At 41.9% G+C, this 27953-nt stretch overlaps 1 protein-coding gene across 7 annotated transcripts in view; it reads left to right on the top strand.

Moving 5' to 3' along the window:
• Positions 1–27953, top strand: part of COL6A5 (collagen type VI alpha 5 chain) — a 144862-nt gene that overhangs the window by 52264 nt on the left and 64645 nt on the right. For all 7 annotated transcript variants that reach the window (XM_021071336.1, XM_021071337.1, XM_005669264.2 and 4 more), the window contains exons 6-20: positions 1635–2189; positions 4538–5107; positions 8079–8654; positions 10552–10892; positions 11018–11099; positions 14936–15078; positions 15631–15723; positions 18631–18684; positions 20288–20359; positions 20977–21003; positions 21111–21155; positions 21247–21300; positions 23986–24048; positions 24678–24743; positions 25709–25762. In XM_021071336.1, the coding sequence (XP_020926995.1) occupies positions 1635–2189; positions 4538–5107; positions 8079–8654; positions 10552–10892; positions 11018–11099; positions 14936–15078; positions 15631–15723; positions 18631–18684; positions 20288–20359; positions 20977–21003; positions 21111–21155; positions 21247–21300; positions 23986–24048; positions 24678–24743; positions 25709–25762 (2795 nt within the window). The remainder of the gene's footprint in view (positions 1–1634; positions 2190–4537; positions 5108–8078; positions 8655–10551; positions 10893–11017; positions 11100–14935; positions 15079–15630; positions 15724–18630; positions 18685–20287; positions 20360–20976; positions 21004–21110; positions 21156–21246; positions 21301–23985; positions 24049–24677; positions 24744–25708; positions 25763–27953) is intronic.

Here is a 27953-nt window from a genome sequence, read left to right as displayed (position 1 = left end):
CTGTCCACCTTTCTTGGTCCCTTGTGTATAGGCTTATTGTGAAGCTTAAAGGTAAAAATACAGGTGGACCACTTAAAAGAGTGTTTGGCCCATGGTAAATGCTACATAAAACTATTGTAATACTTGGCTAAGGTGTTCACTGATGAGGAAAGGAAAATAATTCTCAGTTATTTGAACTTTTAAACATAAAAATGTGTTGGGAATTTTCTCTGAGTCACTAAAAATACAAAGAAAAATAAACAAGCCAATAAGTAACATTCACAGTAATATCCTAAATCATAGTTTTGTAGATTGTTCTTCCTGTTATGGACAGTAATAGAGTTGGGTCTTCAGGATGTCTTAGAAAGAGTATGAAAGTTCCCTGACCTTTCCTGGAGTTGATGCCAGGGAAAGTCAAAGGGTTTCAGGAAACATAAAATGGATTGTGTTTCAGGTCTTCTCAAGGGAGAAGGTCATGGACCAATCTGAAGAGGGACAGGTACATTTCTTGTAGGTCAGGTCTTTGCAATTCAGGTGTCCAAATCCTGGCATATCTGCAGGATTATTCCAATTAAAATTTTTTTAAAAAATGGAGTCAGGGCAGCATGGTTCTCAAATGATGGTTTTAAATCCCCCTGGTGGGCCTTATACAAGCTGTTAGAAAGTAGCTAGCATCTTTTAATTCTTCTGTGGCTGTGCTAACTGTTAATACCCATAGTATGGGATAGACTGTGAGTACTGAGGATAGAGCTGGTAAGAGAATGGCAGAGATAACAGATAGACAGGTTAAGAGTAAGGGAGTTCCTGTCGTGGCTCAGTGGTTAACGAATCTGACTAGGAACCATGAGGTTGTGGGTTTTATCCCTGGCCTCGCTCAATGGATTAAGGATCCGGCGTTGCCATGAGCTATGGTGTAGGTTGCAGACACAACTCAGATCTGGCGTTACTGTGGCTCTGGCGTAGGCCGGCGGCTACAGCTCCGATTAGACCCCTAGTCTGGGAACCTCCACATGCGAGGGTGCAGCCCTAGAAAAGACAAAAAAAGAAAAAGAAAATGCTAAAGACAATGTACATTATATATGTGATTTACAAGGTATATACTATATATACACACACACACAAAAAAAACACTTGTGCCATGAATTAATAACATGTTTTACAGCTTATAGAAGTTGGTCTTCTATGTGTGTATGTATGTACAGATACATATTTACATATGCATATATATGTTCACTTCCAATCAGTAGAGTATCTACAAATTTTATGTATAAATAAAGGAACAGTCCATGTTGATCACTATTACGTGCTTAACACATGGCATGATGCTTGCCCTGTCATACACTTCAAGAATTATGAATGAATAAATTATGAACAAAAGCATAATGCATGCATGAATAAATGAGTAAATGAATACGTACTTTAGAAGGTGCATTTCTAAGAAACTTCTTAGATAACCTTCAGTGAATTTCTGATTTAGGATTCTAATCAGCTGGCTCCTACAAAAGAATCGAAGAAAATTTTAAAATGCAATGGCAGTTGCTTGAGTTAATTTTTGATGTTTTCTAATTAATGAATTTGTTTCTGCTTTGCCGTCTCTGTGCATTCTGAGAACCATGCCAACCTGGTTCATTTCCGATCTTTTTTATTACATGCAGGATGTGAAGACATGAAGGCTGACATCATGTTTCTGGTGGATAGTTCTGGCAGTATAGGACCTGAAAATTTTAGGACAATGAAAAGCTTCATGAAAAACCTGTTAGCTAAGATTCAGATTGGTTTGGACAAAACCCGAATTGGTGTCGTTCAGTTCAGCGATGTTACGAAGGAAGAATTCAAACTTGATACATACTTTACACAAAAAGAAATTTCTGATGCCATAGAGAGAATGTCTCCCATCGAGCAAAACACTTTGACTGGAAAGGCACTAACTTCTATAGAGCCGTACTTCACCGAGTCCAAGGGGGCCCGATCAATGGTCAGAAAGTTTCTCATCCTTATCACGGATGGAGAAGCCCAAGATGATGTGAGAAACCCAGCAAAAGTTCTTCGGGACAAAGGTGTGGTCATCTTCGCTGTGGGGGTATTCAGGGCCAACAGGACTCAGCTAGAGGAAATCAGTGGGGACAGCAGCCTGGTTTTCCAAGTTGAGAGTTTCAGTGATCTACAGGAAATAGAGAATAAACTCATCTTCCGTGTGTGCGCTCTTCATGGTAAGTGACTCTCTTATCCTTCAGGACTCAAGGCTATGAGCTGTTGCCTTTATAGTGGGGGTGACCAATAACTTGGACTCCTGGCTTGGCCTCTAACAACGTCCACATTAGTGTTAAATTTTGGTCTTATTTATGGTATATTAAAACACCCATTACCTTTGGGGATATTCCAGATTAACAATTTTGTAAGCTGAAAAATAGTCTGATTTTGACGATGTCAAACAGATTCCTAGAAGGTCTCAGAACTTCATATTAAATGTGCAACTCTTTAAACCTGCATACCTAGATTTTTCCAGAACCAGTTTTTAATGATTCCAAATGATCCCAAGTAATTCCCCCAAATTATTTCTAGGCTGACTATTACCACTGTTAAGTAGTAAATGATTAGAAATACAAATTCATCTTCCTCTTAGTTAAATTAAATCCAGTATCCTGAGCATAAACCCCAACAAAAGCCCTTTGTATTTTAAATACAGTGTGTATTTTCATTACCTCACATTATTCTTCTTACCTTCTATCAGCTAAGTATATTACAGTTGCCCATTTATGCAAGTGGAAATTTTTTAATTTTGAAATTTTTTTCTCGGGGTTGTTATTTTTATCTGACAAACTGTAGTGCTTTTCAAGTTGTACTGAGTTAAGCTCAGTTTGAGCCCATCAATTTTTTTTTTGTCTTTTTGCCTTTTCTAGGGCCGCTCCCGTGGCATATGGAGGTTCCCAGGCTAGGGGTCCAGTCGGAGCTGTAGCCTCTGGCCTATGCCAGAGCCATGGCAACGCGGGATCTGAGCCACGTCTGCGACCTACACCACAGCTCACGGCAATGCCGGATCCTTAACCCACTGAGCAAGGCCAGGGATCGAACCTGCAACCTCATGGTTCCTAGTCAGATTTGTTAACCACTGTGCCATGACAGGAACTCTGAGCCCATCAATTTTAACGCCTCTTAAGTGAGAACTTGCTATAAATCCACATGTAAGGCTAGAGACACCTATGCTTATAAATCTATCAGGTGCTATTGTTATCTGTGTTTTGGATACAACTAAGAGAACAAACCAAAGCATTCATCAGTTTGTTGTATGGTTCTTCTGGCAACACAGAGACCTCCTTTGGACTTCGTTCTTCAGAATATATATGTGAAAATTTTGGAAAGTTAACAAATAAGATGTCTCATTATAAACTCTGAGTTTTAGGCAATAGCTCTAAGATTTCTTTGGTAATAGCTTAACCGGATTTTTTTTCTTCCTCTAAGAATGGTAGTGATTCCCAAACTCTTGGGGTTGTGGAAATATTCTAAAAAAGTCTTACCTTATGACCACAGTCTTACCTTTGAAATCCAAAGGCTCTTCCTGGCATTTCTTCATTTTGAGAAAAGTAATATTTGTGGAGGCCCTGTCTACAGCATGAGGTAAAATTTTAGCTAACTCATACATAAGATCAACTCAAATATTCATCAAGTCAATCTACAAATATTTATCATCATCTCATAAATATTTATCAAGATATGACTAATCACCAGATCCTCCCTACGTAGCCCTGGCTTGTGAGACTTAAAATTTTGAGACCTCTTTGCCAGAAATAAAGATTGGAAGTAAGATAGGCAGGTGGGAGGTGGGAGATGGAGAAGGTGAACCTTTGGGAAATACGTGCTTAAGTTTCTGAGGAAAGGAAAAGAGTGGAAATAAGCCCATACTTTGGAGACCCAGCCAGAGTGTTTACTTGGCTTCTAATGTGGAGTAGGGCTTGGGGCTGGGGTGAAGTGACAGGAACCTTAGCTCTCTCCTTACATGGGCATTTCTGTGTTCCAAATTGTGGAGTCAGGGAAGGAGCACAAATCAGTGAAAAGAGGCATGATGCACATGGGGGTTTATCTGTTAGAAGCTGAGAAGACAGCTAGAAGCCCAAATGAGCAGGATGAAACTTTCAATTTATCTACCAAGCCTCTGATCTCTTCAAGACCGCAGGCCAGTTGGGCAAACAGTGGTCATATCTCACCATTATACTGATATTGAATTACCTTCTGTTATGCAATTCCAGTTGAAAGCCTGTTTAGCAAAAGGCATTGCACGTCAGTGAGATTTAGCAGAACATAGTAGGGAGGTGTGAGGAGCAGCAATGGTGGAGTCAAACAGACAAGGGCTCCAATGTCCTTGGAATCGTGATGGGGGCAAGTTGTATATCTCTGCTCCCTCAGCTTCTTTTTTTTAAAATTAGCATTAGCCACCCCTATGTGAGGTGCAGGGTCTGGCACATGGGAGGCACGTGGCCAATGTTAGTTGGCTTCCCTTCTCAGCTGTCTGTGCAGAATGCACTGCAGAAAGTTTATGATGCTTGCTCTCTTATCCTTTCAGATTGTAAAAGGATTAAAGAGTTAGATGTTGTGTTTGTGCTGGACCATTCAAGCAGCATCCAACCCCGAGACCAAGAAAGCATGATCAACCTCACAATGCATTTGGTGAAGAAATCGGATGTCGGCCCAAACAGGGTTCAGTTTGGAGCTCTCCGATACTCCAATGAACCTGATATTATCTTCTACCTTAACTCAAACAGATCAGCCATCATGGAGTATCTGAGGTCACTCAGTGCCAAAGGAGGGGATACCTACACCGCTAAGGCTCTGGAACGTGCCAACATCCTGTTCACGGAGGAACATGGCAGTCGAATCAAGCAAAATGTGAAGCAGATGCTGATAATCATCACAGATGGGAAATCCCATGACCATATTCACCTCAGTGACAAGGCTTCGAAGTTAAGGGCCAAAGGCATCATCATCTACGCTGTGGGTGTAGGAGAGGCCAACCAAGAAGAACTGGAGACTATGGCAGGGAATAAACACTATACTATCCATGTCAGTAATTTTGACAGTCTGAAAGATGTTTATCAGCCTCTGCAAGAGAGTATGTGTACCAATGCCCAAGAGAGTAAGTTGTGCTTTAAAGCTTCTATTGGGGTAGCAATACAAGTTGAAGCAAAAAATAAATGATGAGTCTTGCTTTCCCATTACCTTGGAGTCACGAGTTGAACATGTCTCTGCTCAGGCTACATGTTTTTTCACCTCTAAAAGAAATGCATTATTGATTACACAAGAATCTAAAGGCCTTGGCCACTTCATTGAAGACATTATGCAAGAAGTATTCCTTGCTGTCTGGCTTCTCTGTTCCCTTTTTCTTGGCAGACAGGACTCTTACTTGAGCCACATTCACCTTTCTTCATTTCACAACTACTCGTGCTGTCCATTTGCTGAATGGGGTCAAAGCAACTGCTGGGCATCAGTTCCAGGCTGAACTCAAGTGGAGAGTTTCATGGTTTAAACAGATAGACTTATGTCTTCAAAGATCCAGGGCCCTCTAAATGGGGTTATTGGCATCCTATCATGCCATTGCAAGTCCGAGCGGTATAGTAAGGCTTTCTGAATAAGGGCAGGAATGGGAGTTGAATGTGGGGTAATAGAGACTGGCCGCTAGGAATGGGGAAGGGAAGGGGCCAAATCTGATTCAAGATACCACTGGATTAGGATGGGCCGGAAGCATCACATCTGAGTGAGGAAAGGGTGAGATTGGCCACCTGGCCTCAAAGCAGTGGTGATTGACAAGTCATCCAGGAGGGCCTCTGTGCCTCCTTAGAAGGCTGGAATCCTTTCTGGATGTTGGTCCGGTCTTCCCAAGCCTGGCAAAGAAATCAGTCAACTAGTCAACTTCCTTCTTTTTGCCTCTTCCCTTCCTTTTGCCGACTGCCTTCTCTTTTTCTTTCCTCCTTTCTTTCTTCCTCTCTACCAGTTTGAAACCTACGTTTGTATCCAACACAAATCATATCTCTATCTCTTTAAAACAGTCCAACTCCAAAAAAAACTTTCCCCCAGGAGTTCCTGTTGCGGCAGAGGATGCAGGTTCATCCCTGACCTCAATCCCGTGTTGCTGCAAGCTGCAACATAGGTCACAGATGCGGCTAAAATCCAGCATTGTTGTAGCTGTGGTGTAGGCCTGCAGCTGCAGTTCCAATTTGCCCCCTGGCCTGGGAACTTCCATATGCTACAGGATTGTCTGTAAAAAGAAAGAAAAGAAACACAATCTTCCTCCAAATTCTGTATCAGACCAGCATTTGGCAGGCTGAAACTATGTCTCACTTCCACAGCTCCACCTTACTTAAGTAAGCAATAATTTCAGCTTGTTGTTTTCAGATATTGAATGATGATATGTATCATCTTTAAGAAAACACGATTTTTCCCAGGGATGTGGAACCACCTCAATTCTTGCACCTAACTGGCCCTCCCCTAGCCTCCCACCCTTGCTCTTTGTCCTGCTGCTTTCCAGTTCATCCTTACACAGAGTGATCTTTCTGATACACACTGGGCTAAGTCACTGATCTGCTCACAGGTTAGTTTCTAAACTCCCAAGTTTCACATAGCTCCTGCTCATGAGTCCAACCTCATTTATTGCCTTGCTATTCTAAAATTCTTTCATCCTTGCAGCACCACTCCACCCACCAAGAACATGCCAGCCCACAACTTCCCCTGGGTGCATCTCACTTGTCTGTCACATGTCAGCCTTTGTGTGGCATTCCTGACCCAGCACCCAGCACTGTCCGCATGTGTTCCTCCAACTCCTGCATCTTTTGTTTCTTCTGATGGTAGCACTTAACACATATTTGCCATTTCCTTATCTGTACATGTCACAAGATTATGAGCTCATTGAGCAATCTTGGGCTCTTTTTTATCACTGGATCCCCACCAAATCTAGAGCATTACTAGGAACACAGTTTTTTCCTAGGAATATGGGGGCTGTTTTCTTCTTATCTCCCATGCCTTTTGGAGGTAGATGCTGAGATGGATGTTTGGGATGCCAGATGTTTACTGGGGATGCACGGCTGTGAAAGAAAGGGGGGAAGAAGAATAGGCAGAAGAAGATGGTGATTCTCAATTACCTTCAGTGATCACTTTCATGCTGCACCATCCTAGCTTTTGCATTTGATGGGACCTGAGCATAAAAGATCATCCTTCGGTTATGGGATGTTTCACATGGGACTTTGGGGAGATGACCCTGTGCACAAGTTTACTAACACTTGTGCCGTGAAATTTTAGTATTTGGGTTATGATATTATTAAAACAATTTGTAGTAGAAAAAAGTGCTGGATTTAAGGATAAAAGGGATCCAGGTACCACCTCTACTGCAGAGTAATTGCATATTCTGAGGCAAGTTATTAACCTATGAATTTCATTTCCTTTTCTTAATTCTTTTCCATCATGGTTTATTACCAGATATCGAATACAGTTTCCAGGACTATACAGGAGGACCTTATAGTTTATCCATCATATATATACTAGTTGGCATCTGCTATTCCCAAATTCCCAATCCATCCCTCCTCCACCCTCATTTGGATTCCATTTCTGTACCTAAAGTCAGAATAATTCCTCATAAGGTAGTCATGAATATTAACCATTATTGTATGTTAAACACATTTTTAAATGATAATTCGCAACACTAATGTAAAGTTGTAGCATTAATAGTAACAGGACTACTACTAATAGGACAGTGGTACCATTACCTTGGCATGGTTGAACCTTCCAGTATGGAGATATTGAAGGGATTTCTAGCCTTTGTAATGACATTTGAATGAGCACATTTAATTTAGTCAAACTTCTTTCCCAAAAAAGCTTTCATTGTCTTTTCAAATGAGTCATGTAAATAAAGGTTAAAACAATGTGTATTATCCTTCTACTCCTGCTATTTTTCTTTCTCTTTGAGGGCCAGTCATGATTCTCTCATCTGTTAGTTTATCTCAGTTTTGCTACTAATGTGAGGATTTAGTAAAGCAATTTACTAAATATTTGAGCAAAGAGAAAACTTAGAATGATTCATGAGGACAATTATTTATTTATTTATGTTTCCATTGCAGGCTGTAGCATTTCAGAAGCTGACGTGATTTTCTTTTGTGATGGCTCTGACATGGTTTCTGATTCAGACTTTGTTACCATGACAACCTTCTTGTCCGACTTAATTGATAATTTTGACATTGAGTCTCAAAGGATAAAAATTGGGATGGCCCAGTTTGGAAGCCGCTACCAGGAAATTATTGAATTACAAAACTCTCTGAATAAAACGCAGTGGAAGTCTCAAATTCAAACGACCACCAAGAGCAAAGGGCTTCCACGAATGGACTTGGCCCTTAAGAAAGTAAAGTTTATGTTTGAGCAGTCTGTTGGTGGAAGAAGAAACGCTGGTGTCCCTCAGACTTTGATGGTTATCACATCTGCGGATCCCCGGCATGACGTGGCTGAGGCAGTGAAAACCCTGAGAGAAAGTGGCATTTGTATTATGGTCTTGGGCCTAGGAAATGTCCACAAGGAACGGCTCCTGCCGATAACGGGAAATTCTGAAAAAATTATCACTTTTCAAGACTTTGATAAATTAAAGAATGTGGATGTGAAGAAAAGAATGGTCCGTGAAATCTGCCAGAGTTGCAGCAAAACCAGTAAGTATCCTCTTGCTCTTTCTGTGTATTTATTCAGTTGCAGCATCCCATTTGTCTGTGTCCCCAAGTGTCTTGTGGGCTACCTTGAGCAGAACGTGGTTTAGAATGCGGTATAGTAAGAATAGACGTCTCTGTTGCCAGGAAGTCTGGGATCGATCAGCTCTCTTAGAGACAAGGGAAATGGCGGGGAGGCTGGAGGAGGCCCTGGGTCCTGTCCCGTGGTCAGCCCTGGCCCTCACTGCAATCCAGTGTTGATGCTCTTCTTAGCACCTGGAACTCAGCTTCCTGTTTCTACCCTCTCTACTTCTGTAAGTGGTAGAGCAAGGCCTTGAATCCCACAGGAAATAAGTAAACACGTGATGATTGGACCTTTCCTTTTTTAACTCAGCTAAACCATCTTGTAAGGGACTCAGTGTGCATGTGTGTGTGTCCATCTGTATAAGTTTTCTTCTTTGAATGATGGCATTCGTAGAGTCATACTATCATAATGAATTGAATTGTCCTTAGGGATTACTGCATTTCCAGAGATCACAAATGCCAATGGCTGTAAAGGCCAGGTGGGTCATGGAAGTGCATCAAATGGGCAGGGAGTCAAGAAAATGGGTGCAGAGCCATGGCCCGTTTGATGGGGATGTCACTCTTTAGCTCTAGCTGAGAGTCTCAGTGTGGTGACTCAGGTTGTACATATTTAAGGTAGAGAAGGCAGAGGATTAGGAAGCAGCAGTGAAAGATAACCTTGTGTGGAGTTTGCTCAACAGGCAGAAATTCCCCAGAGTGCTTCTTATAATGGAAGCCCTTTTACAAAATGCATTGGTTTTTCCAAGCTCTCCTCTGGGCTGCTCAACTGGGGGCAGATGACAGTGGTGGAAAGAACCTGGGACTGGAATCTGAAAGCTAGGATTCCTATTTTGATTCAGCAGCAGCAACCCCCATGTATTGCCCTTTCCTTGTGTGGAAAACAAGCAACTGGGGAGGGTCAGAGGGTGACCAAGTGGTGAGTTGCAGCTGAATTGGGTTTGTCCTGTCTGGTATTGACAGCTTTAATAAACTGGAGGTTTTGCATTGAAAGGTAGATTTCAGGTTTCTCTTAGGAAAATCAAAGTGACCCCACTGGGTCCCCTTTCCCACATGGCAACTCTTAGCTGGAGCTGAATGGTGAACAGATGGGTCGTTGTCAGTTCGTTATCTGACTCCCTGCCCACTCAACTCACTGATGTTACCCTCCTGGCCTTCCCAGCCATTGGAGTTTGTGGCCTCAGGATTAAATAAACTCTAATGGAGTTCCTGTGGTGGTGCAGCAGAAACAAGTCTGACTAGGTACCATGAGGTTGTGGGTTTGATCCCTGGCCTTGCTCAGTGTGCTAAGGTCCTGGCTTTGCCGTGAGCTGTAGTGTAGGTCACAGATGTGCCTGGGATTCTGCATTGCTGTGGTTCTGGCATAGGTGGGCAGCTGTAGCTCCGATTGGACCCCTAGCCTGGAAACCTCTATATGCTGTGGGTGTGGACCTAAGCAGAAAAAAAAATTTAAATTAAAAAAATAAACTCTAAGGACAACTTAAATATTTATTATGTTACAATTTTATGATTCATAATGTCATCATTAAAAGAAGAAAATATGCATGCATGTGCAGACACACACAGAAAGAGAGAGAGAAAGAGAAAGCCAGCCACCAAGAATTAGACTAATCCATGATTAGACTTCAGATAGCTACTGAAACTGGTAATATTTAGGAAACACAGGTGCTACCCATTGACCAAGCAGCCAGGCTTCCTTCTTAGATATTTTGGATGCTGGAGACCTCTACCCTTGGCCATGGCTACTTTCTTTTCCCTGCCGCATCTGCCCTTCCTTGCTCCCATCTGCTCACAATTTGGCCTGGCTTTCTTTGGTCTCCAGACTGCTTCCTGGACATTGTGGTCGGCTTCGACATTTCCACTCACCGGCAGGGGCAGCTGTTGTTCCACGGCCACCCCCGGCTGGAATCATATCTCCCAGGCATCTTAGAGGACATCACCTCCATCAGGGGCGTGAGCTGTGGGGCAGGAGCAGAGGTGCAGGTGAGCGTGGCCTTCAAAGTGAACAGTGACCAGAATTTCACCACCAAGTTCCACATCTACAAGAAAACAGTATTTGACAGGCTACTGGAACTCACCGTCAATGGAGCAACTCACCTGAATGCACAGTTCCTGCAGTCCATGTGGGCCACGTTTAACGACACATCTGCATCCCGAGGACAGGTATCCATGTCACAGTGCAGCCCCCCTCTCCTCGCTCTATCATTTGCTTCTCCCCACCCCCCACCCCCCGCCATTACAGATTTCATTTTCATGTCATCCCACTCTATGCTTTCCTCTTTCTCTAGGTGCTACTCATCTTTTCAGATGGCCTTGGGGGTGAAAGCAAAGCAATGCTTGAAGATCAATCGGACAGGCTCAGAAAAGCAGGTAAATTTGAAATTGAAAATGTACATGATGAAGCAAGGAATGTACAGAACAACTCTCTACTGACTCAGGTGCTCTGGCCACTTGTAGTAGATGCTGCTGGGGCCCAACCCCCCTTGACTAGCTGCACACTCATCCACTAAATGCTGCAGATGCTACAGCCAAGTGCTCACACATGTGACCTTCTACAGACACAGTTGGCTGACCCCAACTGTGACCTGATGCTTGGAGGGTTTGGGGGCTACACCACGTCCTGCCTGGAGGGTGGTGGGAGGGCCAATCAATGCTGAGGGATGCATAAGCCTCAAGTGGGTCAACTCTGGTACAACTTACCCTCCAAGGTCCCTCCGGAATCGGCCCAAAAGGAGGACTTTACTGAGATACATCCTTGTTCACAACCTCCCTTTCCCTTTCCTGCTTCCCTCTCTCTGTCCCTAAGCCACATACACAGATTCTTCTCTCAGATTCTGCTTCTAGAGAACCTAAGACATTTCCAGTTTTCCATAGGAAAGATTGCAATGTGGATTTTGATAAGCATGTCTCTCTCTAATCCCCCATCCATGTCTTAGTTTCAGATGATCTGGGAGCTAAACACACAAGAGAAGAATAATATGCAGAAAGGAGATTAATACACAGCAGATTGTCAGGTGGGACCTGTTGGAGGCTTCCTTACTGTAGCCCTCATGGCTTCCGGGGAGCTTCCGTGGCAACACACCAGGGGCCAGAAATATCCTGGTTATGTCTCCCTCCCTTCTCAGATCCCTTGGACACCTTCTCACTGTGCTTGGAATATCAAATTCCTTCTTATGGCCCATGACACTCTGTAAGCTCTGGCCCCACTCCCCACCCAGCTATACCTCACTGCTCACACTCAGGGTTCCAGCCTCAAACCTTTCCCATTCTCCTGCCAGCATCCACAGCCTCACCCTTCCAGCCCTTGCATGTACTCTTTCCTTTTGCCTAGAACTATCCCCGCTCTTAGCTCTCCCCAAGATCTTCTTTTAAAATGGATTTCATGGAGTTCCTTGGTGGCTCAGTGAGTTAAAGATCTGGCTGTGGCTTAGGTGTGGTCCCTGGTCCAGGAGCTTTCCCATGCCAAGGGTGCAGCTAAAAAAAAAGAAAAAGAAATAGGACATCCTCCAATTAATGAGTATGGCAAAACAATAGAGGCATAGTTAAATAATATAATAAGATGTTATTTAACAAAAAGGGAGCTCCCATTTTGGCTCAGCAGAGAAGAACCCGACTAGTATCCATGAGGACCCTGGTTTGACCCCTGGCCTCGATCAGTGGGTTAAGGATCTGGTGTTGCCATGAGCAGTGGTGTAGGTCATAGACACAGCTTGGATATGGCATTGCTGTGGCTGTGGTATAGGCTGGCAGCTGTAACTCTGATCTGACCCCTAGCCTGGAAACTTCCATATGCTGTGGGTGAGGCCCTAAAAAATAAATAAATAAATAAATAGATAAATAAATAAATAAATTTCATTTTTTCAGTGGCATTAGGTTTGCAGCAAAACTGAGCAAAAGATAGAGAAATTTCTCATGTACCTCCTACCCCCACAAAACACAACCCCCTCCACTCTCAACATTCCCCCCTTCCTAGTGGTACATTTATTACAACTGAAGAATCTTCACTGACACATCCTCCAAAGTCCATAGGTAACAAGAAGGTTCACTCTTGGTGTTGTATTTTCTATAGGTTTTGACAAATGTATAATGATATGTGGCCACCATGGTAATATCATACAGAGTATTTTCTCTGCCCTAAAATGTCCTCTGTGCCCTACCTGTTTATCTTTCCCTTCCCACCAACTCCTGGGAACCACTAATTTGTTACTGTCTCCATAGTTTTATCTTCTATAGAACGTCATATAGTTGGAATCATACAGTGGGTAGCCTTTTCAGAGTGACTTCTTCCACTTAGTAATATGCATTTAAGTTTCATGTCTTTTCATAACTTGATTGCTCATTTTTTTTCAGTCCTCTAAATAATTTCTTATTGTCTGGATGTGCCATGGTATATTTACCCACTCATCTATTGAAGCATATCTTGGTTGTCTCCAGGTTTTAGCAATAATGAATAAAGCTGCACGTGCAGGTTTTGTGTGGACCCAAGTTCTTCTCACTATCTCCCACATCTGGTTCTTGACCTTGACCAATTTCCATTCGTTCTTTAGGATCAGCCTAGACATCAGTTCCTCACAGACACCTTCAGTGACCCTCCAAAATGGAGTTAGAAGCTTCTCCTGCTGACTCTCACAGCACCCTGACCCACCCTCTCAGAGCACCATCTGACTCTGTCCACCTCTCCCATAGACCATACCTCTGAGGAGGGAAGGGGCATGCCTCTCCTATTCCCACTGTATCCCTGGTACAATTATTAGTACCTAATAGGCTCCTTGTAAGCAACTATTTGTTTAATGAAAGGATGGATAGAGTAAATAGACCAGTGTATAAATTAATAAGTGAGTCAATGAGTAAGTGAATAAACAAATTCCTGGTTATGGCCAGGACTTTAGCTGAGATGGGTATCACCCTGGGATTTCCCCAGGCTCCCAGGGTGTTTGGCCATGGAGATAACTTGAGAACAATTTACAAATTTTGTATTTAATTTACATTAGGAAAAATTCATAGTTCATAGCAGCACTGTTTACAGTAGCCCAAGACATGGAAGCAACCTAAATGTTCATCAACAGATGAAAGAATAAAGAAGATGTGGTACATATATGCAAGGGAATATTACTGAGCCATAACAAAGAATGAAATAATGCCATTTGCAGCAACATGAATGGACCTAGAGATTGTCATACTAAGTAAAGTAAGTCAGAAAGAGAAATATAAATATCATATGATATCACTTATATGTGGTATCTAAAAAATGATGTAAATGAACTTATAAAACAGAAGTAGACTCACAGACATAGAAAACAAACTTATGATTGCCAGAGGGGATGGGGGGGCAGATAAATTAGGAGTTTGAGATTAACCTATACAGAATAACTATGTATAAAATAGATAACCAACATGAACTACTATATAGAATAGGAAACTATATTTAATATCTTATAATAACTTATAATGGAAAAGAATCTGAAAAAGAAAAAAATATATATATAAGTACATATCTTCATATTTCCTTGCCTCTTCTGTGTCCTTTCCTAGGGGTTGTGAGTGGGAGCCCCTTCCATCTGGTTCCTATGTTCTTCTCTTTCTGAAAATATCTATTATTTCTTAGTGCAATTTCATGCTGGTTTGAAATGATACAATGGGAAGGAAGGCCGAAACTAGATGATAGATAGATAGATAGATAGATAGATAGATATAGATGTAGATAGAGGTGAATCACTTTTCTGTGCCTGTGAAAGTAACATGACATTGTAAATTAACCATGCATCAATAAAAAATGGTTTAAAAATAAAAGTAACTAACCACCGTGTTAAAAAAATTTCAGAAGAACTCGAATGAAGATGAATAATATGCTTTCTTAAACAATGCTTTCAAATGCCCAAGAATTGCATTCAAATTGGTGGCAAGGTATTAAACAGTTTTCTGCTAGTGTTTTTCTGTAAGATTAGTAAATAGCTTCTCTTGAAGAATTTTTCTTAGTCGACTTCATGCCAAAATCAGGAACCTGTGCCTCGTGTGTGTACTGAAGATGCAGGCAAAGCTGCTACTGGGTTCTTCAATGTCAAGAAAATTTTCACATATCTGGCCCCCGCCCCCTGTACCCTTGATTCTTCAGATCATGTTCACTGAGTGGAAATAGGATGGTCTTTCCTTCCTTTTTATCCTTTTATAATCCCTTGGGTTTTATATTGGTCGTTTTTACTGTCTAGGGCTTGATGCTCTGCTGGTGGTGTCCTTAAATGCACCCATTCATAATGAGTTTTCCAGCTTTGAATTTGGAAAAGGATTCGACTACAGGACTCCATTGACCATTGGGACCAGAGAACTGGGCAAAATGCTATCACAGTATCTGGTGAGTTGCTGGACAAAAAACCCCATTTATTCAAAATGCCACAGGGAAAAAATTGGAATCTTTCCAAAAATTGCTTTGTTTGCCTACATTCAGGATATGGTTTTTAGCATATGAAAAAGTGTGAAAGACCCCACACCCTTTCATCCTTTGTTACTCACTGAATGAATGTATAGGGAACTAAAAAACAAACCAAGTTCTCATCAAACCAAAAGCCCCCAACAGTTTATGGTATAGAAATCCCAGAAAACAGGAACCTGTGAACTAGGAACCAACTTTTTGTGCACACTTGACCGTGGCCATCTGTGTGGTCAGTGCCCCTTCTATAAATAGAGGTTATTTCCTCAAGGAAGAGGTTATTTTCTCAAGAAGGTATGTTGCTAACCTGGAGCCCTCTGTTCAAAGTTGGGTCCAAAAGCAGTCCTCATTTGCTGTGGCCCCTCACCCAGTGGGAGAAGACAGGCTGTAGGTGGTGAATTATGATTCTGAATACAGATCTTACATGATGAAATTCCTTGTCATGGTTGCTCATTCAAGTTTGCTTTTTTTCTCCAGGGTAACATTGCAGAAAGGACTTGCTGCTGTACATTTTGCAAGTGTTCAGGGACTCCAGGCCCTCCAGGGATCCGAGGACCACAAGCATTGAAGGTATCATTCACTTGTGACACCATTTTACCCAATGGGATTTGATTGGTGTAGTTGGAGCTGATATTGAGGAGCTGGGTTTGCAGCCTTTGCTTGTTGTAATTACTTTGGGACATTAGTGTGAATTCTGTGGTATATGAGCCAGATCAGAAGGGCTTAGGAGTTTTTTTGGTGTTTTATTTTGTTTTGTTTTCCTTTTTGGTCATGCCCCTGGCATGCAGAAGTTCCCAGGCTAGCAATCTAATCCATGCCACGGCAGTGACCCAAACCACTGCAGTTTCAATGCTTAACCTGCTGCACCACAAGAGAACTCCAGGGCTCATTTTTTAAAAAATATTTTATTGAATAGTTGATTTACAATGTCGTATTAGTTTCTGCTGTACAGCAAAGTGATTCAGTTATATGTATATATACACATATTTTTCATATTCTTTTCCATTATGGTTTATCACAGGATATTGAATATAGTTCCCTGTGCTATGTAGTGGGACCTTGTTGTTTATCCATTCTGTATATAATAGTTTGCATCTGCTAATCCCAAACTCCCAATCCTTCCCTCTCCCATCCCTTGGCAACTGTAAGTCTTCTCTTTATGTCTATGAATCTATTTCTATTTTCATAGATAGGTTCATTTGTGCCATATTTTTTTCTTCCACATATAGGCGATATCATATGGTATTTGTCTTTCTCTTTCTGACTTGACTTACCTCACTTACTATGATAATCTCTAGTTCCATCTCTGTCGCTGCAAATGGCTTATTTCATTATTTCTATGGCTGAGTAATATTCCATTGTATGCATACCATGTCTTCTTTATCCATTCATCTGTCCATGGACATTTAGGTTGCCTCCATGTCTTTATTATTATAAATAGTGCTTCAAGGAACATTGGGGTGCCCAGGAATGGGATTGCTAGATCATACGGAAGCTCTACCTTTAGTTTTTTGAGGAAACTCTTTCCTTTTCTCCATAGTGGCTACACTAGTTTACATTCCCTCCAAGAGTATTGGAAGGTTCCTTTTTCTCCATATTCTCCCCAGCATTTGTTATGTGTAGCCTTTTTTAATGTTGGAGAAGTGCTCACTTTTGATGCTACTGTTAAGAATGACTCCCATTTCTGTTATGTATCCTTGGTTGTGTTGCTCCTTGCCTTTGCAATTTATGCTTTTGTACCCACTTTAGACCGTTTGAATGGTGGCAAGAGATGTTAGAAATGGGGATGGGGGAGTTGTACTTCATCAGCAATGAAATGTGACTGAACTGCAAAAAGAGCATCGCGTTGCAGAGTAACAGCTCTTTGAGAATGCATTATAAAAGATCAATTACATAGCAATAGCATAGGTAAATGTATCATGGTATTTTAATTCAATAGAATATGCTAAGGTAATGAAAATGAATGAACTACAGCTTTACGTGATAACAGGGATCAATTTTACAAACACAGTAATGGCCCCCAAAAAAGCAAAACGTGGGAGAATACGTATGGCATGATTTCATTTATAAAAAGTTTGAAAATAGACAAAACTAAACTACAGTGTCTTGGGATGAATAATTAAGTAGTGAAATATTTTAAAAGGGCAGGAAGTATTATCATAAAAGTAAGAGTGTGTTCCCAGGGGAGATGTTGGAGTGTTTTGTGGTCAGGGAAGCTGCTTTGTCTGAGTACCAGTGATGTCCTATTTCTTGGCCTGGGAGGTAGCTACACAGATGTAAAAATTATATTTTATTTTAATTTTATAGTTTATATTTTATTTTACCTTTATATTTTATTTACTTTTATTCACCTTTTCAAATGCAGTTTAGATCTCCCAATGAAAAGGAGTCTGGTTTGTTTTATTTTAAGAGCTCAAATACAAGTCTTGCTCCTGAGTCCTGCATTGTCCATCCTTAGGGAAGGATAATTGATCTTAGACAGCTTACTGAGTTTTTTAAAATTTATTTTTAAAATTAATTAATTTATTTTTGGTTGAAATATAGTTGATTTATAGCGTCGTGTCTGTTTCATAAGTATAGAAAAGTGATTCAATTATACATACGTGTGTGTGTGTGTGTGTGTGTGTGTGTGTGTGTGTATTCTTTTTCAGATTCTTTTCCCTTATAGGTTATTATGAAATACTGAGTATAAGTTCCCTGTGCCATCCAGTAAGCCCTTGTTGGTTACCTACTTTATACATAGTACATAGTAGTGTACATGTGTGATGTAACTGTCCATGTATAGCCATATATAGTAGTGTCCATGCGTCAATACCAAACTCCTAATTTATCCCTCCCCCTGACTTTTTACTGAGTTGTGATGTTTTGATTGGCACAATTCCTCTCTTATTACATTGCTCTGTACTAGAATTCTGTTCCAAGAGCACAACCCCCCAATAGCAGACAGCAAGCCCCTTGTTAGAGGGTAAGGAAAGCAAACTTCAAATGAAATTCTTGCCACAAATTAACCATAAGGCAGTTAAACCACAGAGAGATGATCACCATTTAAATATAAGCAACATTGCTGAGAGAAGGGCATATTCTTTTTTGAGCTCTCATAAACAGCAGAAAATAAGATGATCCCTTTGGAAATGTCAGAATTTTCTTGCTGAAAGTGATTTGGTGGCCACTGCTATCCTCTGTGCAAATCCCCCATGTATAGGGCTGGCTCTGAAATCCCGAGCTGAGCTGCACAGTGGTTCCAACATCAACCTTTGGTGGGGGGAAGGAAGGTGGGGAATGGGAGGGCCACCTCTGCAGAAGGATTCCAAACTGAGAGCAAGGACAAAAGCTAGCCCCAGAGGTCATCCATGTCTCCTCAGACTCACAGCCACACAATCAGGTTGGAGGGAGAGACTTGCCTGAAATGCCTAATGATGTCACATGTTTGAATTGATGGAAGATGACTAAAATGGACTTTTCTCTCTTTCCCCCTAGGGTTTTCAAGGTCTGAAAGGCAGCAGAGGGCACAGGGGAGAGGATGGAGACCCTGTAAGTTTTGGGGGCCCACACCCCACCGCACTTACACATTCCCTTTTTCATAAAAAGCTTCATCTTCCAGAAGGAAATAATTAGGATGGGCTTTGTATATTTTTTGAAGTCTGGGGTAGGGGGAAATGCATTGCTTTTCTTTTTTCCCTTTCCCATGCCTGGATCATGAGGCACTTGCTAAACCAACTTGGGGGGAAGCAAGGAGTAGGCTCACCTACCTTTGCCTGGAACAAGACGTGCAACTTCTTGACCCACGATTTCCATATCTGTAAACACTTATAAATTCCTCTAAGACAGTATTTTACCTGCCCTGTGCCTGCAGAGGAATCATGGAGCCCACCAATCCAGCCAGGGAGGGTTTTTAGTGTGTTCCCCACTGCCTGGCTGTGAGCCCATGACCGACAGTCCAGCCAGTGGGGAAATTTAGTTTCTCTTAGCAACCTGTAGTCATGGGCAAGGCCTTCTGCTTTTACTGGGAATAATCTGAATAAAGAGAGTAAAGCAGGCAAAAGGAATGTCACCTCTCCCCTCACCTACCAGGAAAGAAAGAATGAAGTTCATTGCCAAAGGAGTATTTATCCATGCAACAAAACTTTAGCACCTTCTCTGCACCCAGATCTGAGCTGGGCACCAGGGACAAAGCAGAAAGACATTTAGGGTTTCTTGCTCTCAGGGAACACACTATTGTTCTCATCTCAAGATTCATTTCACTCTAGCACTTACTTACGTTTAAATATTTCCTTGGAGATGCACATGTCATTGACCTTGTGTGCTTTTCACTATGTGAATGGTCTGACTTAGGGCATCTTTAACCTGGCAGGCCTTCCCATGAGCACTGGCTTGGGGCAATGTCTCTTCCTATCAGCTGCATCTACTCGGCTTCAGTCCCCTGACACCAGCTTGCTTCTCTGCCATCAGCAATGCTGACTTTTCTAGGCCAGCATTAGGGCCTGGGCTACATGTCAGGGCCAACATATATCAATGGAGTATTTGGAATGTGGCAACAAAGTGATGTGACTTCAAACCTTTGGGGTTTTTTTGTTGTTTTTTCTATTTTGTTTCATAATGTATTGAAGTGTAGTTGATTTACAATGTTGTGTTAATTTCTACTGTATAGCAAAATGATTCAGATATATATATATACACACACATATATATACATATTTTAATATATATACATATATATATACATACATATTTTAATATTTTTTTCCATTATGGTTTATCACATGATATTGAATATGGTTCCTGGTGCCATACAGTAGAACCTAACCTTGTTATGTATCTATCCTATGTATGATAGTTTGCATCTGCTAATTCCAAACTCCCACGACTTCAAACCTTTGGCTGTGCTTTCTGATGAGAGCAGGGAAGCCACTGAACTCATCCTGCACCTCTCTGTGATCTTGGCTCTGTAAGGAAGCCCTGAAGGGACAATGTTTGAATTGAGAGGAAAAACAGAGTTAATTAATGAGTTTGCAGGAGAGTTTGCTTTGTCTAGAGTTCAGAGTGCCCAGCCACTCTTCTCCATTCTTAAAAAATAAACGACTGGTGGCTTCTGGCAAGAGAGTCACTTTGAATACTTTTGGGTCTCTTTTCTTAGGGAATACGAGGAGACACTGGACCCCAAGGAAGTAGAGGGATCACAGGATGTCCAGGGGAGCGAGGTCTGAAGGTAAATATTTTATTTTGCTTTCTCTCGGACATCCTCTCTCTCTCCTCCTCCATCCCTTCCCTTTGCTGTCATTCCCTTCCCCCTTTCCCTTTCTTCAATTGCATGTTCATTTCCTCCTTTGCCGAGTAAGTCTACTTAGTCATTTCAAAAACTTTTATGCATTAATTAAATTCCACCTATAACTTCTCTGTGATTATGTTGCCAAAAGCAACTGAAGAAATACGCAATCATGGAGTTCCCTTCACGGCACAGTGGAAATGAATCCAACTAGGAACCATGAGCTTGTGGGTTCAATCCCCGGCCTCACTCAGTGGGTTAAGGATCTGGCATTGCCATGAGCTATGGTGTAGGTCACAGACACAGTTTGGATCTGGCATTGCTGTGCTTGTGGTGTAGGCCAGCAGCTATAGCTCCGATTGGACCCCTAGCCTGGGAACCTCCACATGCTGCAGGTGTGGCCCTAAAAAGACAGAAAAAAAAAAAGACCAAAAAAATTTTTAAAAATTAAAAAAAAGATATACACAATTGCTATTTGTGGTTGCAGCCCCTTCCTGCCTCAATAGTCTATGAATCCACATTCTTTGACATGACAGTGAAAGATATTTAATTTTTTACAGGGAGCCAAAGGATTTTCTGGATATAAGGTACTGTAATTACTTCTCAAATTTCATTCTGTAATGTGGTTAGTTTCCTGATAAGCATGTGGCAGAGATCGCCCTTGACCTGAGTGCTGCCTATCTTTGTCTTTTAGGGAGAACGTGGAGATGATGGGGTTGATGGACTCGATGGGGAAGAGGTAAGCCCATTTTCCTAGAGTACCACAGAATCATCATGAGATTGATGTATCTCTCTAATGGGTATTTGGTTTTTTCCTTGTCTTCTTTTAGGGCTTCCATGGGTTTCCTGGAAAAAAAGGAGAAAAAGGTGATCAAGGATCCCAGGTAACACTTTTCAGTACATTAAAGAAGGAGAATTTGTGTCAGAGATAGTCTTAATTGTTGTGTGTCAGAAGTTGTTAGGGATAAATTTGACAGCCAATTTAACCACACATTGAGACCAATGACCACTGAATAGATGCTTCATCCTCATTTGGAGTAAGTGGGTAACTATGCAATTTTCAAGACTTTCCAGCTAGAAAGATTCAAAGCTTAGAGGGGTCTTCTACTGGCATGTTTTTCAGAGTCTGCAAATGAAGGCGTTTGCCTCTCATCAGCTTCTGTGTTCTCTTTATTGTGTCAGAACATAAAAGCAAGAGAAAGAGACAAAATTATTTTGGTGTCCTTAGTATAACAAATCACAGTGAAACATTTTTAAATTTTTAATTCATTTCAACACTCATTAATATGTGCCTGCTTGGTTCTAAGCAGCTCTGCTTTTATGTCCTGATTCACTGATTTATCAAATACTTTTTAATACCAGGCATGTGTTGAGCACTAAGTTAAATGCTAAAGACTCAGAGATGAGCCAGACCGTCTTTGTCCTCAAGGATCCTCTGGTGTAGTTGGGGAGACTAATGACGACACAGCCTGTGGTTGGGGCCATGTGATGGGCAACTACGTGGGCACGCAGAGAAGGACACTTAATTCCACAGGTTGGAGAAGGAGTGCAGGAAATCTTCCTGGAGGAAATGATCCCTGAGATGGAGATGAATAGGAATTAGCAAATGTAGAGGAAGGGCATCCCAGAGGAGGGAACAGCATAAGCAAGGACGTGGAGGTTGGGGGGCCTGCAGGTTGTTCTTACCTGGTGTGAGTTTAGAGGATAGGTAGAGGGAGGTGAGGTTCAGAAGGTGGTGGGAAGATCTGGGGAAGGCCCTAGTGAGTCAGTAAGGAGGAATCTGGATTTTAGCCATTAAGCTAGGGGAGCCTTTGAAAAATTTTAAGTAGGGAGATGGTAATGAGATTTGCATTTTAGAAATATTTCATGGCATACGGAAATATTTCTAAATATTTGTGTGGAGGGTTTGTTAGGGATGGCATAGATACAAGGCAAAGATGAAAGGCAGATCTGTAATAATCATGGTGGGAAGTGATGTAGCTTGAGAACAGACATTAAGGAGGTAACAGGGTCCAGAGTGGAGTGAGGCCCTACCTAGTGTGCAGATTATTTTTTTCTTTTTATGGCAGCATCTATGGCATATGGAAGTTCCCAGGCTAGGAGTTGAGTCAGAGCTGCAACTGAGGCCGGTACCACAGCATGGCAACATGGGATCCAGGCCATATCTGTGACCTATGCCACAGCTTATGGCAAGATACTTAACCCACTGAGCGAGTCCAGGGGTCAAACCCCCAGCCTCACAGAGACTTCAACCAGTCCTTAACCCACTGAGCCACAATGGGAACTCCCTAGTATGCAGAATTTAAGGAAGCACTCCTTCTCAGAGTTATGCAAAGAGTGGCTGCCTCCCTAAATTTTGCACCAGAGGTACCTTGTTTGTCTCACCCTACTTCTGGCTCTAGGATATAAGATATCCAGGTTCGAGTAACCAGCAGAACAGGAAATGAGAAGTCAGTGTCAATGAAAAAGTGTTGCCTGCCATCAAGCCATCACATTACAGCTGCCCCAACAGTGATCCCTGAGGGAACTCAAGCTGAGAAATCACAGGCCCCATAGAGCTGAGGTGCATTTTAAGGAATGATTTCAGTGAGCCCAGACTCTTGCATCTTCCCACACATAGCAATGCACTATTTGGTTCTTTAATTAATAGTTATCTTTTGAGGTTCCAACTACCTGAACTTTGTTGCAAAAACTCCTATATATCCTGGTTTCTGTTTGGCTCTTCAGAGCAGTTCCACAGAGCTATCTAAGAGGCTGTATCTTCAGCTTAAGTTCTCAGCTTTGTCCACCAAATAAAACATAATTCTCAACTTTTAGGTTCTATATATGTATATACATACATATATATATATTAATCGACATCAGTTAAAATGCCTGCAAGGATCCTGGCTTGGGTTAGTTGGGAACAATTGAGTTTGAGGTGACAATGGAACATTCCAGAGGAGGTTTCTAGTGGGCATTTAATTACAGATGTCAGAAGCTGCTAGATTGGCTGGGATGTCCAATATGATACCTATTAGCAATATGTGGCTATTTAAATTCAAATTAACTAAAATGAAAGATTCTGCTCTTCAGTTGCCCAAGTCTCACCTCATGTTCTGCACAGCCTACCATACTGGACAGTGAAGACAGAGAACATTTCCATCTCTGCAGAAAATTCAGCCAGGCAGTGCTCTGCTGGGCCATGAGAAGTTTTCCCATTTCCCAGCCTCATTACAAATAATCCTGGCCATAGGCTTAAAATTGGACTTGTGGGCATTCTCTTGTGACACAGCAGGTTAAGGATCTGGCGTTGTCACTGGAGCGACTTGGGTTGGTGCTGTGTCTCGGGTACCACCTCTAGCTCTGGAACTTCCACATGCTGTGGCATGGCCAAAAAACAAACAAACAAAAACAACAACAACAAAAAACTAGACTTGTACTGCTTGAGAGGTCTAAGGGGACCAGGTTAGGATAGAGGAACATGGATAATTTTGCCTGATTGATTTTCTTCCCACCAAACATCACAACACTGGACATTTCAACACCCTCCTACAAGCTGACTCAGATGCTTTTTTTACTTTTTTCAGGGCAGCCCAGGTTCCAGAGGCCCCCCTGGGGGATATGGGGAGAAGGGCTTTCCAGGAGATCCTGTAAGTTACTGGGGCCCGGGTGGCTCTGAATCATGTAGAGGCCCCACATTTCCTCTCTCCTTTCTCTTGTGTCTCTTGGGAATCCATGGGCAAAGGCATATCTTGGGAGGGGGGTAGTTGGTGTTGACCAAGTCTTACATGTTTGGGAAAAACCTGCATCCTATCTGTGCTGATTATATTAAAAATTCAGAGATAGGAACTAAAACTCCATCTTATTCATCCTTATGTTTCTTGAGACTTTCAAGTTCCTTTGGGGATGAAATTTCCATAATTTTGCTGCTTGGGCTTCTTATCATGCAGATCCCCTATTTGCAGGGGAATCTTAACTGCACCTTTGAGTGAGTGACATAAGCATGTTTAGACTAGTGCATCAGTAAAGCTGCCAATACAGAGAAGGGAAAAATCACCATAACTTCAGCAGAAACTCTTGTAATTCTTCATTTATCACTAAACCTCCTTCAGACTTGGGGAAATATTACTTTCATTTAAAAAATCTGTAAATTTCAAATATGGAGAATTTTCTCATACCCCTCATTACTTAAATTAGCTTAGTTCTTGAACATTGTTCCATTTGTGGGTGGGGAGTTGATATTTCTTGATTCTAAAGTACTTTTAAAATCTTTCTCTAGGGTAATCCAGGACAAAACAATAACATCAAAGGACAAAAGGGCTCCAAAGGAGAACAAGGAAGACAAGTAATTGGATCTATTTTACACATATTAGTGAATTAATTCTGTTATTAAGCTGAGGTTTTCCTAAATTAATTATTTATTAAAATATATAACCCTTTTTGTACAGTCATCCCTAAGTTAACATTTAAAAGAGCCTTCTTTTTTCTTTTTTTTTTTTTTTTTTTTTTTTTCGTCTTTTTCTAGGGCTGTACCTGCGGCACATGGAGATTCCCAGGCTAGGGGTCTAATCAGAGCTATAGCTGCCGGCCTACACCAAAGCCATAGCAACACCAGATCCGAGCCGTGTCTGCAACTTACACCACAGCTCACGGCAATGCAGGATCCTTAACCCACTGAGCAAGGCCAGGGATCGAACCTGCAACCTCATGGTTCCTAGTCAGATTTGTTAAACACTGAGCCAAGATGGGAACTCCAGGAGAGCCTTATTTTCTTAAGATAAGACATATCTGTAGACGACTACACATCTATGGGCAAAATTATTGTTTCTGGCAGGTGATATTATTTTATGGGGAACTTGTCATAGCAATGCATGTTGCTATACCTTTTCCTCTTTAATGGATTAGTACCCAGTAGTGTTAATATTCAGAAAGATGCTGGTATGACACATTTATTCTATTTCATCAGTGTTTGAACATTTTTTTTTGTCTTTTTAGGGCCACACTGCAGCATATGGAGGTTCCTAGGCTAGGGGTCGAATCAGAGCTGTACCTGGTGGCCTACACCACAGCCACAGCAACGTTAGGTCTGAGCCACGTCTGCGACCTACATCACAGCTCACAGCAAACTGGTCCCTTAACCCAGTGAAAGAGGCCAGGGATTGAACCTGCTTCCTTGTGGATGCTAGTCAGATTCATTTCTGCTGAGCCATGACAGGAACTCCAGTGCTTGAAATTTTGAGGCTGATGCCTTTGTCATTTATTCAGAATCTCTTGCCTTATAATCTTGAGGGTGACTCATTGTGTTTCTAGGGTAAAACTGGCCAGAAAGGAACACAAGGCAGTCCTAGTCCCAAAGGAAGCAGGGTAAGTATTTCCGTGGACTTTTATTTCCCCTCCTATCACCTGAAGATTCCACAGAGGCATTCAGAATATGTGTTGCAGCAGAGTCAGCTGATCCAGAGCTGACACAGGGACACTGCTGTCATTTGAGGCAGGAGAATTCTCTGTTGTTAGGGCTGTCCCGTGCATTATAGGATGTTTTGCAGCATCCCTGCTCTCTACCCATTAGATGTCAGTAGCACCCGCCCCCCCCCCCCCAGTTGTGACATCCAAAATTGCCTGCAGACCTTGCCAAGTATCAGTCAGGGGTAGTGGGGGATAGTGGGGGACAAATTGCCCCAGGTCGAGAACCATTGTGACCCTCTGCCTTTCCCGTCCCACCTTCCAGAAGCTTGTAAATATCTTTGAAGAGAGCCAATGAGTAGGTAAACAAATCCTCTTCCTCTTTATATGTTGCCAGTGGGAAAGAAAAATCACAGATAAATTCTTCGTGGATGGACTAAAACACTGGCAACTAGGGCCAAGCCAGTGGCAACCTTGAGATCGTAGGGTAATTTTAGAGCATCCCATGTGATATCAAGCCTGAAACAGAAATGTTGGATTTCCCCTTCTTTTGAAGGAACAACCAAGAAATCAGTTTTGTCTTTGTGGACTACTGAAGTTAGGATTTTATAATGTGTTAGAAACCCCTTCATCATGCACTCAGAACAGAGATCATAAAATGAGATAATGCACAACATCCTGGATTTGGCCCTGAGTTTTGTTCAAGAGGACACTGAAAGTACTTGGCTTCCCTTGCTGTTACAAACTTGGACCTCTTCTTACCATTTTGAAAGCTGTGGCCAATTGCCTTTTCCTCTGGGATAGATAGGGGATAAATGTTTTAATTCCTCTTGCCTTTGTTTATCTTGACTCATAGTTCTTAAGGAAAAGGAGGTACGGTTCAGTGGCGTAAGCCTCCCTGTGCTTCTGGTGAAATTCTTTTGGACTTTGCCCTCTCCTCCACACAAAATAATTAAAATTAATCAGAGGAAGCAGGAGAGCAGCAAGATGAACTAAATGCTATAAATTTTGTGGATAAATATGTATTTTTGTTGGTTTAGGAGAAAATACTTTTAGTTTGAAATAGCTGTCACCAACAATCAGGCACTTTTTGAAAAGAGATGCGGGGGTGGGGGTGAGGGTGGGGTGGGGGGTAATTACTCAGACAAACCAGCCAATGACTTGAAGTCCCTCCAAGGACAGGAAGCTCTGTCTCCCTCTACTGTCTTCAGGCGCTCTCCCACCCATCTCATCTTTTTGAATTAAACAAGGGAACAGATATAAAACAATGAGCTTTTCTATCTGCTCCCTCGCCTCCACAGTGAAGGCCATAATTCTCTATGGGGGTCAGAGGTTAGATGACAGATTCTAAGAATACAAGCAGGCCTAACACACCTCCTCCTGCATGACGGAACTTATATAAATTCTTTGTTGTCCCAGTTGTTGACAGAGCTATGGATCCATGTACTAAGAGCCACAGCATTTGAAACCACATTCCAGGCCCATTGCCTTGGCCTGTCAAGGCACAAAGAATACTTATAAATAATAGTGTTTATACTTCTGGAGAACCTCTTTTGTGCCAGGTCCTGATGAAATCACCTTCAAATATTAATTCATTTAATCCTCTTAACAATTCTGCCTTGTAGATGTTGTTATTATAGCAGATGAGAAAATTCAAGGAACCCTGGCCAGATTGCCCAGGATCAGGATAGGCAGTAAATGGTGGGGCTGGGGTTTGAACCCAGGAAGTCTTACTCCAGGATTTGGACTCCTAACTAGCTCAACTATGGTTTATTGTACAATTGTTCAGTGCCACACAGGCTTTGAAGGGCAGAAATCAAGGCTGTCTGACTTCTGAAGACATGTCCCTAACCATAGTACTACACTGTCTATGTACAGAATGAAAGCTGTTGTATCCTTACTTTTTTTTTTTTTGCTGTGCCCCAGGCCAGGGATCAAACTCATACCACAGCAGTGACCTGAGCCATAGCAGTGACAATGCCATATCCTTAACCACTAAGCCACCAGGAAACTCCTAGGTTTTTTTTTTTTTAACGGAGACAGTGTGGAAACAGTAGCTTCAAACTTTATCCACAGTTTGTTCTCTGTCAAGAGTTGTGTGAGCCACATGAAGTGCCAAGCTGACAAGTTACAGCGAATAACTCCTCCCAAA

The sequence above is a fragment of the Sus scrofa genome, chromosome 13, assembly GCF_000003025.6.
Source record: "Sus scrofa isolate TJ Tabasco breed Duroc chromosome 13, Sscrofa11.1, whole genome shotgun sequence".
Lineage (NCBI taxonomy): Eukaryota > Metazoa > Chordata > Mammalia > Artiodactyla > Suidae > Sus > Sus scrofa.
Note: the sequence above shows the minus strand (reverse complement) of the source record. Positions and strands in the feature narration are given on the sequence as shown.